General features: G+C 37.3%; 1 protein-coding gene across 1 annotated transcript in view; it reads right to left on the bottom strand.

The window, feature by feature from the left end:
• The window catches only part of KCNQ1 (potassium voltage-gated channel subfamily Q member 1), a gene marked incomplete at its 5' end in the record, with an annotated part of 370,416 nt that overhangs the window by 253,548 nt on the left and 91,028 nt on the right, over positions 1-25,840 (bottom strand). Inside the window, 8 exons of the mRNA XM_082317249.1 lie at positions 3,109-3,250; positions 4,258-4,386; positions 6,730-6,825; positions 9,345-9,455; positions 19,812-19,952; positions 20,589-20,685; positions 21,646-21,724; positions 23,918-24,044. Of these exons, the coding sequence (XP_082173375.1) occupies positions 3,109-3,250; positions 4,258-4,386; positions 6,730-6,825; positions 9,345-9,455; positions 19,812-19,952; positions 20,589-20,685; positions 21,646-21,724; positions 23,918-24,044 (922 nt within the window). The remainder of the gene's footprint in view (positions 1-3,108; positions 3,251-4,257; positions 4,387-6,729; positions 6,826-9,344; positions 9,456-19,811; positions 19,953-20,588; positions 20,686-21,645; positions 21,725-23,917; positions 24,045-25,840) is intronic.

Genomic DNA, 25,840 nt, shown 5'->3' with positions numbered 1-25,840 from the left:
CCACATCAACTATTTAAGCCAAGTGCCTGCCTCAGGCTGAATTCTTGGGGAAAAGTTTCAGGCAAGCAAGAGGAGTCAATGATGAGAAAGAGGTTCAGCAAAACATAATGTTTATGCTATGTTTAGTTCTTTTGTATAGTGTTATCCTTTTAATAACTATTTCATTAAGAAATGCCTGTGGACTCGCACACTGGGACAGAGAGATATTTTTCAGAAGTGTTGCCTTACTTTTATGCAGAGAGAAAAACTCTCAAAATATAAATGTATTAGAGTTAAAAAAATCTGAAAAAACCCTCATTTTGCAAGTGTTCTACCAGTGCTAGGCACGCTCCAGCCATGGCTCTTGGGTCTTTGCTGAACTGACGATGCCAGGAGAAAGGAGGAGGGGAGAAAAGGAGGTGGAAATCTCTGCTTGCACAAGGATACTGGCAGGGAAGCCAGATGGGGATCCAGGAGCGTGAAGACTTTAATATAAGTGCGCAGCCCAAAGAGAGAATCAAAATTTACTGAATATGAGAAAGCAGCATATGGATATGTAACTAGAGACTTTCTGAGGACCACATTAAAGCTGAATGAGCACGCTTTATTCTTGTACTTTCTAATTTCTTGTTTCTGAGCTTTTGATTTGGCAGCTTCAGTTTTCTGTGTAGGTGATCTTATTCACAGTAAGTACAAATACACTCTCTTCTCTATTTCTTTGAGTCACTGTGAGAACAGTGTTAGATAACCTCCCAAGTCCACCGAGCTCACGCTGCCTGGCTAGGAAATAGAAACTGAACCTATGGTGGCTGGCAAAGCTCCTCTGGTATTTCCCCAAGATGAAGGAATTTCTTGTTCATGTAGAATAGCAGCTCTTGCTGCTCTCCTGAGCTTATTGCACCATGCTCAGCCCCAACAGAGATGCACCGCTTGGAATACAAGAGAAAAGTGGAAACTGGAAAATGGGCAAATCAAGGATTGGTCAGGGGGTCACCTGTGTTCCACGTGGATTCAGAGGAGAAACTGAACCTTGTATTTTCAGACAATTTAATTCAAGCCTGAGCATCCTTGCACTCGATCACTGAAAGGAAGCCTCTATTGTCTTTAGTGGATGCAGAGCAGACAACTTAGAGGTGGCTCACAGCACTCTCACTAAATCACAGAGGTTTTTTGCTCAGACCTAGCTCTAATCCTAGAGTCTTTGGGGAACACTGAATTGTTAAGAAAGTGCCTAAGAAAGCACATTGGAAACATCACAGGACTACATGGCTGCTTAAGTGATCACAGAATCCAGACAAACAGTAAAATAAATTATTTAATTTATGGGTCCCCATCTGTTAACAAATATCTACAGAGCATTTTTACAGGAACAGGTGCATGCACTTCAGAATGCACAATATTGGAGGTCAAAACTGGAAGTTTTTCTTCCATCCCGATCTACTTGTTTAGAAATTTATTCTCAGCTATATGCTCAGATAACTACTGGATGAATTATACTTTATTTATATGTAGATTATCTTTTTCTATTTGTTATATATACATGAGCAGTTTTTCTCAATGATAAAAAAGAGATCATCTACTATAAATGAGTGCTCACTTTTCTCTTTGTAATGAAACTGTGGGTGCAATTGAGATTACAAGGTTGAGAATGTACATTTTTGTCTGTCTAGATCTCCTTGGCTGCAAAAGATTTCTTAGAAACTATACAGCACTAGACACACATGAAAAGCACTGCAAACATTACATTGTCATAAGCTGGCATGCCATAGATAGAATTATTTTCCTCAACTTACCAAGCAATTTTAACATTCCTGTTTGTCCTGTATACTTGTAACAGTTTAGAGAGAGCAGAACACAGATAAAAAAGAAAAAAGATAAGTGTCAGAAGAAATTGGAGAAAATCCTTTTATTGAAAGCCTTAGAGCTGATTTTTGAAGTGGCAGTAGTAGGCTGCCTGCAAATCATATTGTCCTTTAACCAGCTTAGAAACTTAGTGATAAAAGGTGGGACTTCACAAATCTAAGCATTTGTACAGTTCATTCACTGAATTGTTTTTAAGAAAAGTATCTGTACTCAAAGCCTGAGACACAGACTAAACTTAGTACTTGTCCACCTTTTAACAGCTATGTCATTTCTACCACCAGATACAATTCACAATCATACCGTAACAGAGGCCAAGAAAGAGTGGAGAAGCATGGATGTTACAGAACAAGACAAGACAGAAGCAAACCAAAAAAGTACATGGAAGGTGAGACTTTCTGCTTGAATTAAAATATGCCTGCTGCCAGCCCACATTGCTATCTTATTTTTAAGGCCATTAAATTTCATCAGGTCAGCAAAATATTTGAGGAGAGAAAACATAAGTACTTAAGGTATCTATAATCAATAAAACACACCTTAAAAACCAAACCTCGTTCTTGCTGCCAAAATTTGAGCAATACACATTAAAAGCTTCTAATAAAAGTACATTTGTAAAAAAGCCACATTGTAAATTCAGAGTTATTTTGGAAGTTCATTACAGCTAAAGCAACTATAACTAAGCTATTAATTATAAGGTGACTATCAAAGTCCTTTCTTCTTTTCCTCATACTGTACCATTTTGTACAGTGACAGTTAATACAGATGGAACCATATTTATCTTAAGTACTTCTGCTTTCAAAATTTGATTCACAGCCTACTCCACTGAGCAGATGGTAGGAGCACATGATGGTTTCACGTAGCAGACTATGTTCAGTGCAGCCAAGATGTGTCAATCCTTTTTGGTTGAGGTACAAGCACAACAGTAACACATCTTGGGTAAATTTCACATGGAAAAGCTGACAGCTAATCCCTGTAGTTTCAATCAAATGCAGAACTGGGGAATGTGTGCACCAGCCTCAGAGACAGTACCTCTTCTGGCAGGTAGAAATGACAAATCTTAGTTTGTCTGCAGTGGAGCATGCTTATTAACGGAATGGTTGAATCTTATCCAGAGAAGCCAGCAATCAAAGTCAAAAAGCAAAGAACATGACGAGAACAAGTGCTTGTTCTGTCCTCATCCTCTCTCCTACAGATATTAAAGAGGACCTGTGTGTAAATCACTAATAGAAGCCATTACAGTTACTGCCATTTTATAATGGAATTTCTTACCAGAATTTTCATATGGTTCAAAACTGAAATCAGGTTTCCTGTCCTCCGTCACGTGGTCATAAGTGATGTGTGGAACAGTTAACATCCTGTCTGGAGAAGAAGGCCCATTGTCCTTGTCTAACTTAAATTTCTTCTTTTTAACCTAAAAATACACATACATTAAATTACTCAAACCAAGCCACATTTAGTTGTCTCTTCAGTAATGTCTTCAATAATAATGCAGTCCCCAATGAGCAATAACCAGTCAAAAGAGTGCCTGACCAATTACATTTTCATGATGCTACACTGTGCGTTTCTCGGTAAGATTGCCCCCCACTCCACCAAAACTGGCTAATGACTAGAATTCTGCACATTGCCATTAGCAAATCCCTTGCCTGCAGTAAAAAATCTGCTAGCTCTGTGACAGTTTATATAAATCAAACTATTCTAGAATATCTTTACCATTTTATGGATGCAATAAATCATACCTTCAGAAAAAAGCAAATGGATATATTGCTACTGAATTCAGATGAACCTGGGATACTAGGGAAGATTTTTGCACAACATCCTCTCCTTCCAGCTTGAGACAACTGTGCAATACTCTTACAATTGAGAGGATGAAATATTACATAATGTAAAGATTCTGACAAAGGTATTTTGCTGCTGTTTCTTAAACAAAAACATTCTTAACTTATGGAATGAGTTTATATGAAAATACTACAGTGTGTAGGCACAACATGTCTTCACCACAGAAGCTTAAAAAAAGCCACAATCAAAAGCTGAGAGAGGCAGCAGCTTGCTTTTTTTAAAACAAAAACAAAAACAAACAATTAAAAGTTACTGTTTTGGAAATAGGAATTTTGTTTTTTTCCTTTGCTTATAGTTTTCCAGACAACAACAATAAGTTACTGATTGATGTGCCTGAGTTAAGTCATTATTGCTCTTTTCCAAACACACAGATCCATTTAAAAAGTCAAGCTTGAGAACTGAAGCGAATTAAGTTATAGTTTAAAATGTTTGTATACTGAAAATCTCAAAACTGAAATTAAAATAAAACTTTAAAACCAAGTAATAATTTGTAAAACAAACACAACAAATAGCCTCTATAGAGTAAATAAATTCAACCTAATTTAAAAATTTTAAGTTACTATAATAGGAAATGTTAGTTACTGGTACCATCACTGATTTCTTCGGTTTTGGACTGGGTGACAGCAAATGATAATTTCTGGAAGGTTTTCGAATGTATATTTTCCATGTAGAAGAGTCTGGGTTTTCTGCTGCATAGCATCTCCATGCAGTCTAGAACAAATATGTTAAGCAACAGAACAATCAATGCAATCAGATTTGTAGCTATCTGTACCACAAAGTAACTTCCAAGTAGCATGTTAGTCATTCTTTATTTAATAGTATTCTTGAATTTCCCCACTGGAAACAAACTCAGCATGGTTTAGAACCCTTATTTAGTAAACGGAAGCCACATAGTTTGAACTGGGCAAACCAGAAAGGAAGATCAGTCTTTTCAAGTGTGACTTTTGCTTGCATTAGTAACAAACAAATAAGAAGAGAGAATTCTAGACTGGCCTCAAAAGATTGGGGTTGAATTTCTTGCTCTGCCCTAGTTTCCCTCTCTGACTTTGAGCATTTTGCCTATTGCATCCTGTGTTTCAGGCTCCTACTCAGAAAACAAAAATCGTTCTTCCCTGCCTCACAAGAGTACTATCAGGAGAGGGGAAAAAAAAAAAAAACCAAAACAAAAAAAAACCAAAACCAAACCAAAAAACACCAAACCAAACAATTATGATGTGGTCAGTAGGGCTATACTCATATGAAGAAATAAGACTGAGAGCATGAGGGAACAGCACCAATGGTTAACCAGGAGCCAAAACCCCAAACCAATCCTCTCTCCTGCCAACCACCAATGATTAAAGTACTATGTTGTAAGACAAAAAGGAGGAAAAGCAGGGCCAGGAAACAAGACCAACCAGAGACAAAACACTACTGCATTCTCTCTTAAATGTGTAAATATATCAGAGTTGATTAGTAATTAGTCTCCAGACTAAAAAGGCAGATCCTCACTTACACACTACACGAAAAAAAGACACACATATACACAAACAAAATCTGAAGTGGGAAAGGCCAGAAAACACTAGATGAAAGAAAGAAAGCAAGGCAAAATGACACAGGAAAAGAGACAGCAGCTGGAAAGTAAAGGATCAGACAATCACCATATAATTCCCACCATGGTTAACAGGATACTGGAAGAAACAACTGGCTTCTAGAATAAAACAAGAAGGAATACAGGCAAAAAGTATCACTCATTTCAGCTCTTGTCTTGTCTTGTACTTATTTCACCAACTTCTTCGTTTAAGAATAAACTTTTTGTACTACATTTGTAGAGCTCTTATTAAATTGGACCTTTAGAAGTTTGAGACTAGTACTAAATCATAATTATCACTATTAAGAATGGGCAGTCAGTAACTCATTGTCTGTCCTCCACTCCTCCTTAACATTTCAGATGGAGCCAAGTACAACATTCTGGACATGCAATCTCAGGCTTCCCAATAATTTGGGATTGATTTCCCAAAAGAATCAGTGGGAACACTAAAAATCCATTCTTTGCGAAACCATACATTTTTCTGATCATGCAATCCAAACGAAACACATTGAGTCTGAAGATTTTTGGCTAATCTCTGGCTATAACCAGAGCTCTAAATTTAAACCTTTTTCACATTAACTCTGGGACTGTTTAGTTTCAAGCATAAACTTTACAGTTAGCTACTGTTTCCATAAAGAGCCTGACCTGGAAATCCACATTCACTCATGAAGCTAGAGAAATAAGTCATATGAGAATGCAAAAATGATACGGATTAGGTGTACATCTAAATTTCTTTTAAATTTGATCCCTGTGCTTCTAAAGCTACATGCAGTTACTGAGTCAGGGAGGAAAAGCTGGAAAAACCTAGAATGAAACAATATTAATACTTCTCCAGAGTGAAATGCTGGCTCCACTGAAGTAGAGGATAAAATCTCATTGACCTGACTGACACTGAACTGCAACTGTATTTTTAACAGAGGAGATCAAAATTTTTCTGCCTGTATGCTATCCTACACGAAAAGACTGATTTTGCAGAATCAGAATGGTTCCCAGCCACCTATCCTGGAGCTGAAAAGTTGAGACAAGATTTTCCTATTTAACATTCTGACTTAATTCTCCTAAATTTGAGATTTTTAAGAATTTATTTGTCCCAAGGAAAATGAAGCATATGCCACATTTGTCTTTACAAGCAACAATGTATTTTTTAAAAGTACAATTTTACATGAAGCCTCCTCTCTATTTTTCACTACTGCAAGCATAGTATTTCGTAATATTTTCCCCAGGTAAATGGTTCAATAACTACAGGATAGCCTTCAGTTTTGATTTTAACCAGCTGAATTGAACAGTTTACACTGATTTGGGAGTGAACTTTTCTGCTCCTTAGTTTACATTAAAGGTGGGATTTCCAAAATCATTTAAGAGACTTGCATCTGTAACTCCTATACAATATTTAATGGGAATCAGGCATGGAAATACTGCCAACAGTTTTGAAAAAAAAACTATAAATGGAAAGAAATTATAGTACGCAAAACGCAGGAACTCAGTACCTGTATAAGAGAGGCAGCAGCTGGAATTTGACGGTTGAAATGCTTCTGTCTTTGTTTCTGTTGTACCTTCAGGGCAAAGCCTGAACCAAGAATTCCCTGTGGGAAGAAAGAAAACACAGATCTAATTTTTTTTCAGGGAGAAAAAACCCACACATAAGCTTGCCAAATTATGTTGTATTAATAAACTTCTATTCAGCATCATAAAACCCAACTAATTATTTAGAGGAAATGACTTAATACTGTTAAGTTTTTAGACTCAGTTAGTATTACTTGTTGAAACAAACTATGAATGCTATCATGCCCTGATCCAAAGCCTATTTAAGTCAGCTGGACTCCAATGCTAAAGACCAAGCAGAAATGATATTTCATGCCCTCTAAAAGCCTTATAAATGCTTGTGCAGTGTAACGACAGAATAGGGAGAAATATCAACCTGATGTGCTCAACTTCATTTTTATAAGAAATAAAGCTTTGCCATGGCATGATTCAGGCCACAAGAAAGACCTTTTAACCATAATACAGTAATTTCTATTTCCATATGTTAACCCATGCTGGGAGGGGAGGACAAAGAGGAGGAAAAGGAATATTACAAAATGGTCAGGACTTCAGTGAGTTCAACGCAAGGCCATCTAATCCACTCTCAGGACAAAGGGACATGGACTAATGGCACTGGATGGTGTACAACTCAAAATATTCTCCAAACATAGTAAAACTATTAAGTCCAAAATTAAGTACAGAGTGAGTCATTTATGTAGTCATTTGCATAGCTATAGACATATTTAATAGAGGTTTTAGTAACACAAATAAAAATGACATCTTCTTTAAATCAGCTTACATGACTACACCTACTCAACAAAAGCATAATTCATTTTCTACATATGGTAGTTAAGGTGTTAGAGCAGCCAGTGATCTTGGCTGAACCTCTAAGAACTGTATTAATCATCAAGTGTTTTGAAAGGAACAGGAAAGGCCCTTCCTATTACGTTCATTTAGTAAAGATCAAAGAGTTAACAATGCTCAAACATCACTTATTTGGGAAATGAAGGATCGTTGCTAGATCCAGAACCCATATCAGTTGTGTTTAGCCACAACAATTACTTTTGACTGTGATCTCAGCCAGCTCCCCTTATTTAAAACGTCAACAAGGCAGCGTGCAATAGTTACTACCTATCAACTATTTACTGCTAGAGCTTCAAACCCTAAATTTCCCCTTTGGGCCAATTCCCAAGAACAACTTAATTCAGTAATAAAATCACACTGATAAAGGGGTGTTTGTTGTTGTTTTACTTCTCCAAAGACTAGGGAAATCTGACAGGTAAACATAAAAGCATTGCTGTGAAGGTGGGGCTGCTACACAATTATTTATAAAACAACTTTGCTGGCATCCGAGTCTGAGGAAAAAACAAACAACTCTTCAGTCAAAATAGTAGCTGTTGGCATTTTTCTTACCGATCATTTCATTTACTGGATCTCTCTTCTAAACAAGGAATAAATGTGAAAGAGATTAGAATGAGGAGAGGGGAAGAATATGCTTTAAAGGCAAACCGACACTGGGGAGTCTAAAAATCGACACTTGCCCTCCTCTGCAAAAGCTTGCATACCTTTAAAGTAAGCGACTAATTTTAAAAACCCACAAGAGTTTTAATAATTACTGTTTCACGTTGTGAAGAATTTTTGTGACAGTACTGGTATAAAGGTATTCTTCTCATCCATCCTGTGCTTATCCCCACCACTTCCCCCGCCACAACTACATTAACATCTGCTAACAGAACTGTTTGTGTCACTGAACTGAAAAACTTGCTGAAAAATAAACATTTTAACAGCACATTTCAGGGTGCACAAACATTTTAACAGCACAATTCAGGAGTATTGCTAAATTTGTGAAAAAAATACCCTTAACTACCCTTAGCACTGAACATTTTGCATTTTCAAGCCACAGTCCAGGTTTCCCTGATTTTGAATTTACCCTTGGTACTCAAGTTCCTTGTTTCTTGTGAGAAAGTACTTGGGAGCCTGTTTTCCATGCAAACAAAGTGCCAAACACCTTTAAAAGCTCAGCCCTACATCACTTCTGAAAATGGGACTTTGGCCATGGACAGATGCTAATTTGGCAAAAGAGCTGCATCAGTGTCCCTGGTTGCTTATTGTTGTCTCTCTGCCAGTGACACCTTTTTGGCAGCTTTGCTAGAAGAAGGATGTGTATGAAAATTCTGCAGTTCACCCTGGACCTAATCAGTTGAGTAAACTATGAGCAAATGCCTTAAAAAGCCAAAACATCACTAAGTCACTGAGTCCAGAAATAATTAGCATGAGAAATAGTTTCCTTTACGCTTCTGAGACGGGCAGAAAAAGTATTTTGAATTAAATATATCTTTCTCAAATACATACCAAATCTAGCGTTGCATACAATAAACACTGCATATTTACTTTTTTTAGCTATTTGGAGAAGCTCTTTTGCTTCTACAAGCTACATATATTTTAACTACAATATAAAAGTTTAATCCAAACCTTTCATAACATCAGGTTAAATGAAAGGTTAAAAAATCAATAACAAAAGTTTCCTCAGACAACTAATGAGTCAACACCAAATTGCCAGCAAAAGCACAAGATAACCTACCGCAGGTAGTGCAAAAAATGAAATTGCGAATACTGAAAAACAAGATGCAATGGTCTTTCCTATCCAGGTCTGAGGTACTTTATCCCCATAGCCAATAGTTGTAACAGTCACCTGTAAAGAAAAATACATAGAGCATTATAGCAAGTATTAACGTGGCAATTTTGGGTTGTTGTTCTGTCTTCCTTTTTTATTTAAAGAAACATTAGTTGCATTCCTAACTCTCCCAATGACAGTCTGTGTGACATTAATGAAGGTAACTTTCCTCTCCAGGTTTGCTTCCCTATCTGTAATAGATGGAAAAAGGTACAGGAAATGGAATTACAATAAAATACATGTTTAAAATCTTGTAATGTAAAACCATTAATTTAAGTCTTTGTGGCTTACAGCACATGAAGTTAGTGGGATATGGGTGGCCTGCCCACATCATGCGCTTTCCTTAAGGGGAGGCTGCCAACAGTTCTGAATTGTTGATTTTCTTTATGGGCAGGAGATGTTTGCTGAGAGTATTACAGGGCTGTGGCATAGAAGGAGCATACATATACACTGTAACCATGGACTATGACTGGGGTCAGACATGAAGTATTCTAGAGAATAACATTGGTATAAATAGCAAGAGAAGCTGAAAAATTTCCGTGCAGTAAAGATCCTGAAAACATAGTCTAATGAATCACTACTTCATATAATACATCGAGAGCAAGAACAGATAATTTAATGCACACATGCAGGAAACATCTGTTGAGTTTGGGTTTCAAAACACTGAAGTAAAGATTACCACCAGAGTGATGTAGCATAACAAGGCTTAATAAGTCGTTATTTGCATGAGCTCAAGGAAAGAATGGATTTGTTTGGAGCAGGATACATTTGGCATTTGAGAGCAATTTAGATTCACCTATGCCACAAGCTATTTCTGAATTTGGAAATTAGAGAGATTTTTATCTGTGGCTTTGAAGAAGGCTAACCAAATCAGAGCATGCGAAACCGCATGAAGCTCTCAAGCAGTTGAAGCACACCTCAATTGCTGGCTGTTCAGATTTTCTTCTGACAGGACAGCCTTCAGCTGCCCAGGACACAGAGGACGTTACTCCCAGACAATAATATACAGAGGCCATCCCCACCTTGTCCTGCAGTTGCTCCTAGTTCGCCTGTCTGCTGTAATGTGTACTACCTAGTGACTGCATAATGCAGGCAATGCCCAGGGCAGCATCTCCTGAGGAGGAGAGTAAGGAAGCACAGATTTATAGAGGCAAGATGTTTGTTAAGGGGGTGAAGGGATGGAGAACTTGGGTTTGGGGAAATAAAAGGTCATGACAACTGCTTCAGGAAAAGTGTGGCTGTCAGCCAGTTTAATAATTGTCCATTCCTACTAAAAGATGAGACACCAGACAGAAATCCTGTGGGTGTAAGTTCTGACCTGAGCTGTACCTCAGAAACACACGAAGCAAGCCATCCATACTCAACCTGCCCACCTACACAACATCATTATGTGTCTGTCAAACACATGAAAAGGGACAGCTCTAGCTGCTCGAGATGGTGATGTTAAAAGTTTTGTTGCAAGCTATTTTATTGATACTTAGAATATTTAAGTATTAGCATTTAATTTTTAATAGAAGTTTTAAAAAGTGGCTTATTTCCAAAACTGTTTCATATCCTACAAAAGTATTTTAAGAATTAGTAAGGTGAGTTATGTACCTAAGTACCTTTGCCTGTATTCCTGAAATTTTTGTTGAAATACCACCTTAAATCAGGGCCTGATGAGGAACAGAAGGGATGACATTATCTCCTTACCTACATAAGAGGGCCAGGTTTTTAAAACAAGAAAAAAAAAAATCCTAAATTCTTATTACAATTTCCTGTTCAAAAAATATGGTATAAAAAAGGAAATAAAATTATGGGAAAAGTGACGGCCTCCAATACCTTCTTACATAAAACATTATGAGACAAGATAGTGGTTTATGCCTCAGTTTTTGAAAATATTTACAAATCCTTGTCATTGAGAAGTTCCATCTATTCTGTGTTACAATCTTACCATCATGTTGAAATATATACATTAACTAGAAACATGAAAAGAAATAGGTGGTTTTGAGCTCACTGAAGTATAACTGAAGAAAAATTCATATACAACTAAGTAGTATTCATCTCTCCTTTCCCACCACCACCCCCACCCATCCCTTCTGAATTGGTCTACATGAAGCACCAGTGACACCAGAAAAGTCTTTTCTGTGCTGTTTGTTTAGGAGGTTTTTAAAAAACACTTTGGAAATCGGGTTGCAAATCAAAGCGTGTGTTTAAGTTAACATTTTTCTCTGCCCTCATAACTCTAATCCATCTACAAATGCATTGTATTCCAAAATTACATTTTCTTTTTCCCCCAAGATATATGCTGTTGAAACCTTACATGCCAAGTTTCTGCCCTAAATGAATTTTTACAGCCAGATTATAACGCCCTAAAGAGTACAATACTAATTTTACAGTTGTAAAATAGGATCTTATAATGGAAATACTGACTCAACTTCTACTCTAGCATAGTAAATATGTTGGCATAATGAAATTAAATTGATACAACAGCTCACACATTAAATTTTCATTGAAAAGCAGCATGTAAAACTAATTGTTTTAATTAGGAACAAAATCATATTCATCCATTGACTATTTCAGAACTTTGATCTGGTGTACATCACCACAGGCTTTGGTATTAAGACTAATCTTGTTCCTATTAAATATGCATCAATAGTCTGAGGGAGGAAATACGAAGCAAAAATCCACACAGCAAGAAGAAATAGTAATGTTCGTCAGCACTGAATAGGGAAGGGATTTTATTCAAGGCTATCAGGCTAAAGTGAGCCCAGCAAACTAATCAGGTGAGTAACAACGCTCTGTTGATGAAATCCTTGCCGTGTACCTTGCAAAAACTTGGATAGTTAAACAGCTACAACATACAAGAACACATGATTCAGCAGTATTAAAAAGGCAGAAATCACAGGACTGAGGGAGCAGACACAAGCCAAAAGATTAAAAAAGCCACGCATTAAAGCAAATAAGGGAAAGTCACCTTATAGAAAATACCTTAACTACTTTGTTTCTAAATTTTCAGCACTGCAACTTCAAAACCAACTGCACTAGGCATTGTTTTGCATACCAAATACCACTCAGAATTTTCTGACCCACTCGCAATACCCATCTTGATTAAATCAAGTAACACAAGAACAACGTCCAGTGATATACCAGAAACAAAAACGGCTCCCTGACTTCTTTGCAATTAAAGTACAGTAAATTGCAAAATGGTATGAATGCTTTCTTCTACACCTCTAATGAACACATTAAAAGCCTTTCTACTGCTTGACATCTTATTCAGTCAACTGCATTCATGCAAATAGAATCTTTCCAAGTTGCTAAAATCTATGCAGAACAAGTGCAAACAGGTTAGACACTCATGGTTTTTTTTTTTAGTGTAAAGTATGCAACCTGTATAAAACTAAAAAAACCCCTAGTGATCTTTTGATACTTTGAATTCTTTTCCAAATGACAATATTTTTCTTCCTTGTGCATATAAGGATGTTAGCAATAAGAACCGATTCACACAACAGAAATTCCACTTTCTGCTCCCAATGACCCCTATGTACATTGCAGCACTCTCAGAAGATTCAAGTTACATCCTTCAGATGAACAAGTTAAAAGACCATGTTCTACAGGACATGAATATTTTGAAACATTGGAATTAAAATTGTAATCCAAAGCTGAAGAAAGGACTTCCTGGTTACTACTATTACAAACATTTAAAGGGGATGTTTGGATTCTTTTTCTTCTTAAAATTTCAAAGTCGTTTTCATACAGTTATCATTGCAGGCTCACACAGTCATTCTTGATTCAGTTGAAGTACATAACTGATACACAACCACATCTGAAGGACACTGAAACACTTCTAATAACTTCGGATATGAAATGAAATGGAACCGTACATCCAACCGCAAATGCAACAGACAGACATATTAACTTCAGTGTCATGTCTCTCAAACAATAGATCCTCAGTGCTGCCTAGCCATCACTCTTGGATCTTAGTTTAATACCTCCTCAAGATGTCATTTTCAGCCATCAATCAATTCCGACCAAATTACTGGCCACTCTAAATGTCCTAATCAAAGGGTGGCCCAAACTAAAAATCTCCGCTTGTGAGATCTCAGAGATAAAACTAGAAGAGTCTTAAAAAAAACAACTGAGGAAAATTAAGTTAGAGCATTGAGGTCACATAAATTTGCTAAGTCTGTTCTGTGCAATGAAAAAGGGACTACAGCAGCTTTAACCAAGTCAGTAAGAATACAAGGGTCGAAGGGATTTTCTGGTTGCTATTCCTAGTTTCTGGCTAGTTCAAGTCTGCCCCACTATGTCATCTCATTCACTATGTCTTGAAAATGCAACTCCATCTGAAAATGAGTTGGCTTTCCCCTCACTGTTCCTGTTGGGACGTTATTCCAGAACCTCATGCTTATGATGGTACCAGACATTCTTGTAGGTTCCTGTCTTCATTTCTGAAAGATGGGTTTCCAGCCTTGTTCTTCTGTTCCACCATTTCATGGCTTCAGTTTATCCCGCTCCTGCAGTACACACACCTGCAACACAGCACGCTCCAAAGGCCGCTGAATCCCTTTCTCAGTGTGTTTAGCCTCACAAACAAAAGCTGTTGTCGCTTGCTCTTGCAAAATAGTCTATTCATCCCCTGGATCATCCTGGCAGTAGTTCTCAAGGATGACAAGATACAGGACATAAACTTGCACAGAAATAGGGAGAATTGTTTATTATTACTGAAGGTATAGGCAAAGTGTTGCGGTTCATCTGAGCGCTTTTTTTTTTTCCTTCCCCCTACAAGCACCCCTACCAAAATACAAAGGTAACTAAATCAGGAAAACATAGTCCAGCAAAAAAGACTTAAAACCTCCCAGGAAGATGGTTATTTGATTTGTTTTTTTCATTTGATCATTATTATGATCATTTTTACTTGGACCGAACAGACAATTTTAGATCTGAACTCAGTAATAAACATATACATGGACACAAGCAATAAAACTCATAGGAGATCCAGCAGCTTTGTATCCTAGCTTGATAATTAATCCATCATGAGTTGTTTAAATTTTACAGTACAGCAATACCCTCTTTCTTTGGGAGGCTGCAGTATGCCAGCCCTTCTCTGCTTACTGATCAGATGAATGGCAAATGGTGGGAGCTCTGCTGGCCACCGTCAGTCACGCTGCTGGCAAAGTCAACAGCCAGCTCTGCCTATTGGACTTGATCTCACCAGTGTTGAACTCAAGCGCATATAGCTCTTAATCTATAGTAGAGGAGTTACTCTTACCTAGACCTTGCTCAACAGATCACTTCTGTACAAAAAATGTCAGAAAAAGCAGTCAGTTGAAGCAGTACCCTCTATATCTCAGTGTGACATTGAAGGAAGTGTTGGGGTAAGTTATCAACATATGCAGATAGTTTGACTACAATCTCTGAACTGTTCATGGAAATTCTGCATCTATTTATTTTCCATTCAGTATTTGTACGATATTATACCTCACAAAACATAGTAATTACACTGAAAAGAAACAGCATTATCTAGGTACAACAAGGGGAATAAAAAAAGAATGCGTAAGCATATACAAGGTAGCAAAATATCTTAGGACAGAAATTTTAAAACATCTTCCTATGAGGATAATTCTAGCCACGTGACAGAGGAAAATCAGAGCGAAGTTAGTTTCGGCCTCCTACAGACCCATTTCAACAGAAGCACAATTTGTGCTAATTATTGAAATTTAAATGAAAGCTGAATTCCTTAATTATAATTATTTTTTTCTACATCCTGACATAGAAAATTATCTAAATTTTTAAATACTTTGCTTTTGTTTCATCAAATGGAAAACAACTGTTGAAAATTTCTGGATTCTTCTAAATATAATTTTTTTCCTAGCTCCTTGATATCTTTTTATAGAGGTTTAAAGATTTGGGAATTAAGGAAATAAGTCCCAAGAGTGTTTTCTAGATGTAAGAATATCTACATCTGTACTTTGTAAGTAAGAATTTTAAAAGGTTTCTCCACATCTACCCCACAGATCTTCATTAAATGAGAATAAAACGTAGCTGGAACTGCTCATGCAGTTAAAGCTCAGAGATGAGAAGGCAGTTGCAAGATGCGGAGATTGCATGCAATTGCAATGCATTGCATTCAAATACATGAACCCTTACATCTTCCAACCCTCACTCCAAAAATTCTTAAAATAAGCAACTCCCCCCCCCCCCCCCAAAAAAAAACCCCAAACACTTCATCCCAAAAATTAGAATAAAAGAAAAAAAAAAAATGATATAACAGGACTATTGTTGTATTCTTGACTTGCAAATCACAAAAAGAATAAAAATGAAGTGTTGCCTTCTGTCTAACATTGAAGTCAGTGTACAGTCCTCAACAGCTTTTTTAATTTAGAGGGGGGGAAGGGTTCTGCATAACACAAGATTCCTTTTATGTAGCAATTTTTCAATATTTATGTTCAACTATTTATAAATTAAATCAGATCTGTTCTAATTTAGCAAAAGTTCTATGCACATGTAGTTTCAAGTGGTATTTTCTGCAACTTTTCAGCACAGCTTTCCCACAATTTTGATTTTCAGTTTACGTTAAGCACATACTGATAGGCTTCACTAAATGGGAACGTAGTTTTATCTATGCTTAGAAGTCAGCAACTTATCAATGTTTTGTTGAATTTGGTCCTTGGTGAGAAAGCATATATTGGTGAATTAAAGGAACAAGAAACTCTTAACTAAAGCTGGTACTTGCAGACAATTGCTCGATCCAATTCAAACCAATTCAAAGGAACAGGCGCAGTGCAATATCCATGCATGGCTATATTCAATAATTGCTTGTGGCAAACAGCGTTCATGATCAAAGAGACTGTTAGCACAATCCACATAATGGTTTTCCTGAAAGATGTTTGTTCAGATGTGAAGGTTGGAAATCGTGTATCATTCAGTGGGTATCAAAAGGAGAGGTCCCCTCAGTCTGCCTGAGGCACAATTGAATTTAATGCTTAAGAAGGGGCGGGGGGGACAGGGGTGGGACAAAAACCCATACCACACCACAAACAAACAACAACAAAAAAACCACCACACAAAAAAACCCCAGAGACAGTGAGCCAATAACAGTCCCTGAAGGTGTCAGCTTTGACAGATTTGGTGAGAACATTTAGCATGCCTTTTTTTTTTTTTTTTAAAAAAAAATTTCTTGTTTTTATTGTCCAGAATCTATACTAGGTCTTTAAGACTGTTAGTCTGGACATGAAGGACAACATAGACTAATTTTTAGTACTTGCTCTGGGGAGCTAAAAGATGCAATGTTACTTGTATTTTACTTGCAAATATTAAACTTGTCTTTTGAAAGACAAACAGATACGCAGCCATTGGCAGAATTATTTATATAACATGCACTGCATTCAAAACCAGCAATAACACAAACAAATCTTTACTCTGTGCCACAAGGTAACCTCAGGTTTCTTCAAGAAGCCCATAAACTGGAATGGTGAATAGTTACAGCCCAGAGTTCTTAAGGAAATTCAAATAAAGCCCAGGAGGCCAATTTACATATGGAAATGGAAAAGCAATATAGATTTATAAATAACAATGACAATGAAGAACATTTAATTAAAAGTTATGCACCCTATGGTTATGTCTCTAGTCAGCAAAGCACAGTAATATAAAAGTACCCAATTCCAGATGCAGTTTAGTTGTGGTAACACAGACCTTTTATATGGTTTCCTTTGTTCTCTGCTACGCCACACATTCTATTGCCACTACTCGAAGAACTTGTTTAGCAGCGCAGACATACACTGAGATAACCAAAAAAGTGCAATGTTGTAGAGTATGAAAGGGGATCTGAAAACATCATCAAGTACTTTTCTTTTAGAAGTATTCTCTACTATGCAAGGTGAGTGCACTTTCAGAGAAGTGAGATCAGCTACAGACAGATCATGTATCTTTGATGATTTTTGAAACAGGAGCTGTGGATTATCCTCTTCTGCGTGTCCAGTTCAAAACAGACTGAGACAGGCTTTCAGTGGCCAGCATTTGTGGTGTTTAAGTGATTCTAAAAATTCTGGCTGAAACATAACCGAAACCTTTGAGACCTAACACTTTGAGAAGGTTTTTGTATGAGTTTGAGACCTTCATTAGGAAGCATCCTGATACTTAATGACCTCCCAGTTATTGTCCTATCTTTAAAGGGCTTTTTCCTAGCAGAAAGCATGAAGAATATTACAGTATCAAAACACCAGAAATGGACAGACCTGAATCGATTTCAGTTTTGCTTTGCTAAATCCTTTTAGCAGTTAGCAGAAATATAGCATCTGTGTTTAGAGCAGAACAAGGACACTAAATTCTATTTTTAATATTAAAGAAATCACATTATGGGTTCGTTAAATGCAGTCTCACACTTCAAGTGGCATGCTGCAACATAATAGAAGTTATAACAGAGAGAGAATATTTAATCAATAAGTGTAATTATGATAATAAGTTTATTGGAATTAAAAAGACAAAATAACTGTCATGCCTATTAACTGAGCAATAATTCCCTGAAAGAAGAATATTTCAATATCCTGACAGATCATATTGCTTCTATGGAAGGTTTTACTGTATTTTCAGTAAGCCAATCTGGTCTGTCACATACTCAATTTTTAATGCCAACGCCAACGACAGCATGTGTTTTTAAATGCAGCTACATCTGCCACTGTTAATTACCGAGTCATCTGACCACTGTACTGGAAAATAAAAATGCTGTGATGACATGAAAGCACTGAAAAAGCTACTTGCTAGAAAGCCACTTCCTTGTGCTACACAGCAAAATTTCTGATCCTAAGAGAGGCTGTATTTAACCACGGCAGACAGCAAGAGGAAAGAATTCTGCAGCAGATCTCAGTAGCAACCTAAACAGAACCTGTTGTATTCAAAAAAGGCTACATATGCATTTCAGCACCAGGAGACCTGCAAGAGGCTTGCTCATCAATAGATCTTTCCTTCCTGAAACAGCAAGTGGTACTGTTTATAGAGAGAAGACTACATAAGCGCACACACGCAGAGGTTTATTAAAAATATTTCTTAAAAAATGTTTTATTAGTGAAACGGAGGTGTTAGTCCTATCGTTCTTGTACATAGGACTTACCAGTAGTCTCATTTTTAACGAAAAAAGAAACAATGTCTTCTGATTTAAAACAACAAAGAGAAGACTCTACAAGATTAGCACACTTTAAAAATGCAGCATGGAATCACTAGTGACGCCTATGCATTTTAAAGATCTGTAGCATTTAATGATGACAGTTTGTTTTATTATGCTACATACAATTAAAGCAGATGAAAACAAGTCATTGCTTGAGTGCTAACGATAAGGAAAAACAGCTTCCAGAAAGTACCCTTCTTTGAACTGTAATAGGAAAAGGAAAGGGAAACAATTACAGATGGGAAATCCCAGAGCACGGCAGCCAACCTAATATTTGCATATCATGAGAGAAAAGAAAGAGGGAATTGTTACTAGCAGAAGCAACAAAATTAAAATGTTTACTAAAATATAATCCCAGAATAGACCTGCCAAACTAGTAAGTACATATACTAAATGAAAATAGAGAGCCAACTGTCACTAGCAACAGCAAGAAAGCAGAACTTTATTAGCAGAACTAAAGATACATCTACACCAAAGTGTGGCAGCACCTTAGAATCATAGAATCATTAAGGTTGGAAAAGACCCTTGAGATCATCAAGTCCAACCATTAACCTAGCACTGCCAAGTAACCTTGAGAAACCTGAGAAATCTCTGAGCAAGATGGTATGTCGACACAGCACAGACAAATGCCACATTAGGATACTAAGTAGGTTCCAAAGCAATATAATCACTTTAAAACAGTCCTGTGCCTGGATTTCTTAAGTGTCTCAGATGCTCCTTGTTCTGGAGTTAATCCATTCTGAATAAACAGGGAATTACTGTCCCAGACAGTAATTTGTGAATTGCAAACCACAGATATCTGGGGGTTTTTGTTTTGTTTTTAAAAACAGGACAAAAAAAACCCCAAACACACATACACAAAATCCCAAAACACTAGCCCTGATTTAGCAAGACTCTAACCACTTTAGAAAGTTGAACCCTACCATGAGAAAGGTAGCAAGAAGTAATCACTATAACAGACGGAAAGACAGGATAAAGAAACATGAATAGATGTTTCTACAGCTTGTATACATAATTTCATAACTTTGGATCAAATAAGACTATAAACACCAAATAAAACTACTGATCATCTATAGTATTTTCTTAATTTCACAGAATTACAAAACCAGAAAGTGTATTGAAGCAACAAAAGGCCATTTCAAAGTGCTGTTCTTACTCCATGCTTCCTTGAACTTTACTCCATATTTGAAGGCGTTAACTACTTTTAGTACATGTGACATTGTTATACTTACTACTCCCCACCACAGGGCATCTGCATAGCTGCCAAACTCTGTTTCTCCAGAATCATTTACAGCATCTTTTTCAGCCAGGTACACAAAATAAGAGGAAAAAATCAGGCCCAGAAATCCAATGTAGAGTGTAGTTATCAGTTCCTGCAAAGAGAATCAAAATAACAGCATTATAATACTCTTGAGACACTTCAACTGCCTATCACTGATGGTTTTTTAAATGATAATTAGAACAGAAGAATGTAATTTCAGCAATTAATAAACATTGACACTGACTGTTGGCTGTGCAAATTAACAAAAATCCACTGCACATAATGGTGAACGAATTTACACCATAGCTGATGACTTGGCCCAGCATGCATATTTCAAATACAGAGTCAAAACAACCTCCTCACTTGCAACTGTGACTCGTTAACCTTGTGGTCACCAAAAAGTAGGTGGGTAATTTTTTCAGACAGTGCCACATTCAAAACAACTCTGGAATTTAGAAACATACTTTTAGAAATATTCAGACTTCTTTTCTGAAGTCTCATTTTCTGTGGTTAAGTCCAACTACAAGTCAAAAGTTTGCCATAGTGGAGGTGAATATTTTTAATCTTTTAGGAACTTTTTGTCCCTTGAACAAGGCAGAACAACCATGCTTGGTTAAAATAAATGACTGCCTGCCTCCCTCCACACTCAATATATTTGACATCATCAGCATGTCTGCATACATGCTGTTCTGAATATAAGGACTTTTGCATCAATTATTATGCCATTCCTCAGAGTTCTCAAACTTACTTGTCTGTGTATGAAGACTACTGATCCCAGCAGCCTCCACGTACCACCCTGACGGTCTACATGCAGCATTCGTAAAATCTGCAGAAAACGGATGCCCCTGGAACACAATTTTTAAATTAATGAAGAGCCTAAAGATACAAGAGAAGAAATAGAGGCGGAGAGGGGAAGTCTCTCTCTTCCAAAGGACCGTTTTAAGAGACACATAGTATTTTATGTTAGACTTAGCAGCCTGTCTCTTTTCACTCCATTCACCCATCTTTCATCTTGTTTGTTATGAAGACAGCATGGGGAGATTGCACAAGATGGACAGACCTTTGTACACATGGCTAGTAAGGATAACTCAAGGATTCAGGAATTTTGGATACAAACTGTGAATGCTCTAGAAAACATTCATCAACTCATATTTGACCTGCTCGCCAGGATAGGAAACAACATACAGAAACAGCTAACTAAAGATCCAAATTCCTCACCTTTGAGGAATTTCACAGGCAATTTGAACTAGACAGTCCAATAATATTTTAAAATGTTCTTTTTATGAGAGTCACTGCAATCCTAGAGCATCACTGCAGCTAGTGCGCAGAGCACAGTACACTGCCATGTACCCTCTCATTCAAGAAAACCAAGTGGTGTGACTTTCCTGAGCACAAGGTGGATTCAGTCCATCAGGAATTTACAACCATTAACCCCTGGCATTTTATGAAGAAGCAGCTTGAAGACAGAGACATGAAGCATGAAAGAGCTGCTATAAAACTGAGCCAAGAAACTAAAACAGGATTTGGGCAGAACCCACCAAGTTGGGGAAAGGGGGCGGGAGTATGTGCACCTCTATCCCCACCAGACATAAATGCATTACAACCAGACAACACATGCAAAATTTCCCATACACTTAATGGGATCACTGTTTCACACCCATACATGATTGCTGATCTGCGCTGTTACATGACTCTGAGCAGTGACTCATTTTCTCGTACAAGAATTGAAACAGGAGGTAAGAAAAAAAAAAAAACCCACACACCTTATTCAGGTCACACTATTTTCTTGCATTGTATATAATTACCTGATAGCTGAGGTTGCAAAGACTTGACCTTTAGAGCCCACACAAAGAACTATCATGGAAGCAACAACTACAATTAAATCTGGAAAATAAAAGTAAATTGAAAAAATGAGTTAGTAGCATCTTGCAATACTTCTGCTAGACTGTTACTAGAACGAATGCCAAGATTATTTTAACAATTTGAACAGTCACCCCAAATTAAGAGTTTTGTTTATATATCAAGAGGTCTCTATTGTAGCATATAAAGAAAATATAATTGTGTGATATGATATAAAGGTTTTACTGGGATGGGTCCAAGATGGCCACATTCTAGATGAATGATGAGAGTGATATGAGTTACTGTAAAGCAGCCTCAGCAGCCTGGAATCCTTATTAGCTATAACCCTTGAGGATTTCAGCAGTTTCTACCTATTATCTCTTCTGCGCATCTTATTTTCTCTCCTGTCTTAGACAGTATTATATTCACTGACAGAGGTTTTGGGATTTATTTCATATATAAGACAACTGCCTTACTATTATTTCATCTGTCCAGGTCTAAAAGGGAGAGAAAAATTGGAATTAGTGTACAAGTCTAATTAAGTGTCAGTCATTACCCTAGGACTGTACTGTGCCTCAGGCCTAGTTAATTTTGGAAAGGAACTCTGTATTTTGGAGAATGAAATATTTCTTGATACATATCTGGGAAAGTGGAGGTTTGTTTTGCTTTCCAAGCTGAAATAAATTGGATGATGTTTCAGAACTCTGAGTGTTCTAGGTCTCAAGAGAAATGGATTGTGGACAGTGCGCAAAGAGGCAGTCAAAGCCATTTTATAGTTGCAGTCACACCTGAGATACAGTTGTTATTTTATATATATGTGTATATATATATGCACAGAGAAGCTAAACTATGTTATGATTGTAAAAATACCCATGTACAAAATTTTGTAATTTATATTCAGCAAAATTGTAAATAGTTTATGAAAAACTATATCGTCTACTCAACAACAAATAATGTTTCTGAGTAGTGGAAAAAACTATGTCACAGAACAAGAATTACTATGCTTCTATAACAATAGTCCTCTTCCAAAATCTGGTTCGTTTAATCCATTTATATTTTAAGTGCTTCAGGGCAAGAGTCTTTACATAGTTCTCTCAACATTGGCTAATAAAATACAGACTGATTTTGGATTATTATGTTTCTTTCAGTGAAATGGTTAAATGCATGACAAGCATTGAAAAAAAAATGGTTTGTGACATATATGGAATCTGATCTGAATTCTCTCAGTGCCAGGAGGCACACAAGGCGCGAACATCGTTCTTCCACTTCGATCGGTCTGCGGCTGCGTGCTCTGGAGTCCCAAGGGCCACAGCACAGTCTTCTGTTGGTTTTTTCCTCAAGACATGACCAATCCAGTTCCATCTCCTCCTCCTCACTTCATTACTGATTTTCTCCATCTCTGAGTTGATGCTCGTCGTTTCTGCAACTTTTTATTTGTTTTCCGGGAGGAGGTAGTTGGCCTCCTGCCCAACCCCCATGACTTGGAGGGCCAGTGGTTTTTCTGTCAGGGTGGCCTTCCCTTAGGCTGCGTTGGTTCGCGGCACCTTCTTCAATTTTATCCGGTGCACCCTCCAGAGAGGGATCCCCTATCCACCACCCAGGGGACGCGCCTTCTAGCCGTGCAGCCCCAGCCGAAGGCATATATGGAATACATGGATGCAATTTCAAAGAACACTGAAGTCATGTTAGGAAGCCAACTACAGTGAATATCAAGGGAAGTCAGGTGCCCAGTTCCAAATGCATCACACTGAAAACTGTATTTTTATCCAATAGATACACAAAGTAACTACAGTCCATCTATCATGCTCCACCATGCAGTACATAGCTCAATTGGTGTGCAAAATAAACTCATAGGAAATTATTCAAACGGCTGCTGGGAAAAGAAAAAAGGCCGTTCAGCATCTTTACAAAAAAATACATTTGTAGTTATTGTACAGTGTCTGGGATCCTGAGGTCACAGGAGACAGGCCTATGGCCAAGACTTATTTCTGGCAAAGCTTCAGATCACTTGTGAAAAGAAAACACTCTGCTCTTCTGGAAAAACAAACCAAGCTACATTTGTTCTCAAATGACAGTGCCATGGATTCCTGAAAGGAAATTGAGATCTACATTAATGCTAATGACAAGAGCCCTTGCTCTAACTTGGCTTCAACTACTGCAGAAATTCCACTGCTCAAAACTTTCAAGGACAAGCTTTACTCATTGTTTACATCAACTTTGCAAGCTGTGCATACTCACCAATGATTGAAATAGGTTTCCTAGCAAAACGAAGCCTTCCCCATATTCCAACATATTTACTGCGGCATCCTGCTGACCATAACCGAACCACATATTCTGTTCCAAAGAATACCACTAATACAATTTCCTAAAAGAAACAGACAGGGAACTAGGTTAATTCTCTACTGTATGGGTTTGGTGTGTTTTGTTTTGTTTTGTTTTTTGTTTGTTTGGGGTTTTTTTGTTGGTGTTTTTTTTTTTTTCAGAATGTATTAGGAAACGCTAAAATAAAATGTAAAATTTGAAAGGTGAAAAAAATGTCAACTATACCAAAATGATCTAAAGTAACATAGAAAAATCTGTAAGAGAAAAGAAAGAAAAGATTAAGAGTACGTTTAAATGCTTTAATTGCATGCAGTTTGGCTTGTCTACACGTACTAAAACTGAAAACGATTCTGTTCAATTCACTTGGTCTAATTAAAACAAAAAGTTTCCTGACTGAGCCAAAGAAAACAAACAGAGTCTGTATTCTGAAGATGAGTATTTTGCTAGCGTATTTCATTTCGGGAAGAGGTGTGCTTCAATTCCATTTACTGTATCAGCTTAACCTCCCACTTATTTATAGTTTTCCAGTCTTCCTTTAATCTCACATGGACTGAAGAAAGATTTCAGTACCCGTTACCAATACGTCAGTCTCCAGATGCACTGAAAACATAGTGGGATCTCAAGCACACCTTTCCCATCCTCTTGTCAACAATGAGACACTTCAGCAGAAACACAGATCGAGTCCTGAAGCACTGCTGGTATCAAGCTACGCGTTAACCGCAGACCTACGCTAAGGTATGTCTTTGGAAATGCCTACAAAGTGATAGATGTCAAAGACATCTGACATTCTTGTTGATTAGACAGAGGTACAATTATGTTGTATTTGGAACTCAGTATGTATTTGCAAGTCAATATGCAGATAAACCTTGCTTTTCTACAGACTGGTTGAGCACAGCATACTCAGCATAGTTTCCTCGAGTATCAGGCAGCTGCAATACTTCCTTATTGGCCAACTCGATTAATAGCTGGTCACATTCTCCATCAGAGCCAACAGCAAAATGTACTGACTGGCAAGGTAATAGTGGCTTGTAATTGAAAACATACCACACATGGCATATGGAAAGAGTAAAGCAGAGAACCCAATTGTAAGGTATCACAGTTACGTAGGATAATGCAGATTAAGAGAACGAACTGCTTATTTCAGAGAGTGATTTAATATAAAGAGCAACTCCAGAGATGACAACATGCTGCTGAACATTTTATCCAGCCTCCTTGCATTTCTGCAGGCTTCACTGCTGTTTTTCATAACAGATTGGCAAACGAGACTCAAGGTGGTACCTATGATTATTTTCTAAATTAACTGAAATAACCAGGATACAACCCTAGTCCAGTCAAGATGAATGGGAGTCATATTATTAGCTTCAAAAATGCATGGGACATTGCCCTGAATACTGAGTAAAATAATAGGTCTCTATACAGCAGAGAGAGGAAAAAAATGTTATGCATCAGTTGACTTCGCTATAATCTTTTTGTGGCCCAAACCACCGGTTTCCTGATGGCATAACAATCTGTTCATCTCAGGGCACTACAGTGTTGAAGTTCGACTCTGTGACACTTCTAGAAAAACTAGGAAAACATTAGCCAGGACTCTTTCCCTTAGTTTTGACAATCTCATAACGTGTGAAAGGTGTCAGATGCAGCAGAACAGCTACCACAATTGTTTATAGTCACTTGTATTCCAGTTAGATTTTCAAGATATAATGAAACTGTCCAGATTGTTGGTTGTAATAAACATGAAGCTCAGACCCTGCAACCCAGCCAAGAATCTCTTCTACAGCTTTGTTCTGAAGGATCCACCAGAGCCCTTCACCTTTTCTTTTTTTTTTTCTAAATTGAACT

The sequence above is a fragment of the Platalea leucorodia genome (genome assembly GCF_965183815.1).
Source record: "Platalea leucorodia genome assembly, chromosome: 7".
Taxonomy (NCBI): domain Eukaryota; kingdom Metazoa; phylum Chordata; class Aves; order Pelecaniformes; family Threskiornithidae; genus Platalea; species Platalea leucorodia.
The sequence above is the reverse complement of the archived record's forward strand: the minus strand, read 5'-3'. Positions and strand labels throughout refer to the sequence as shown.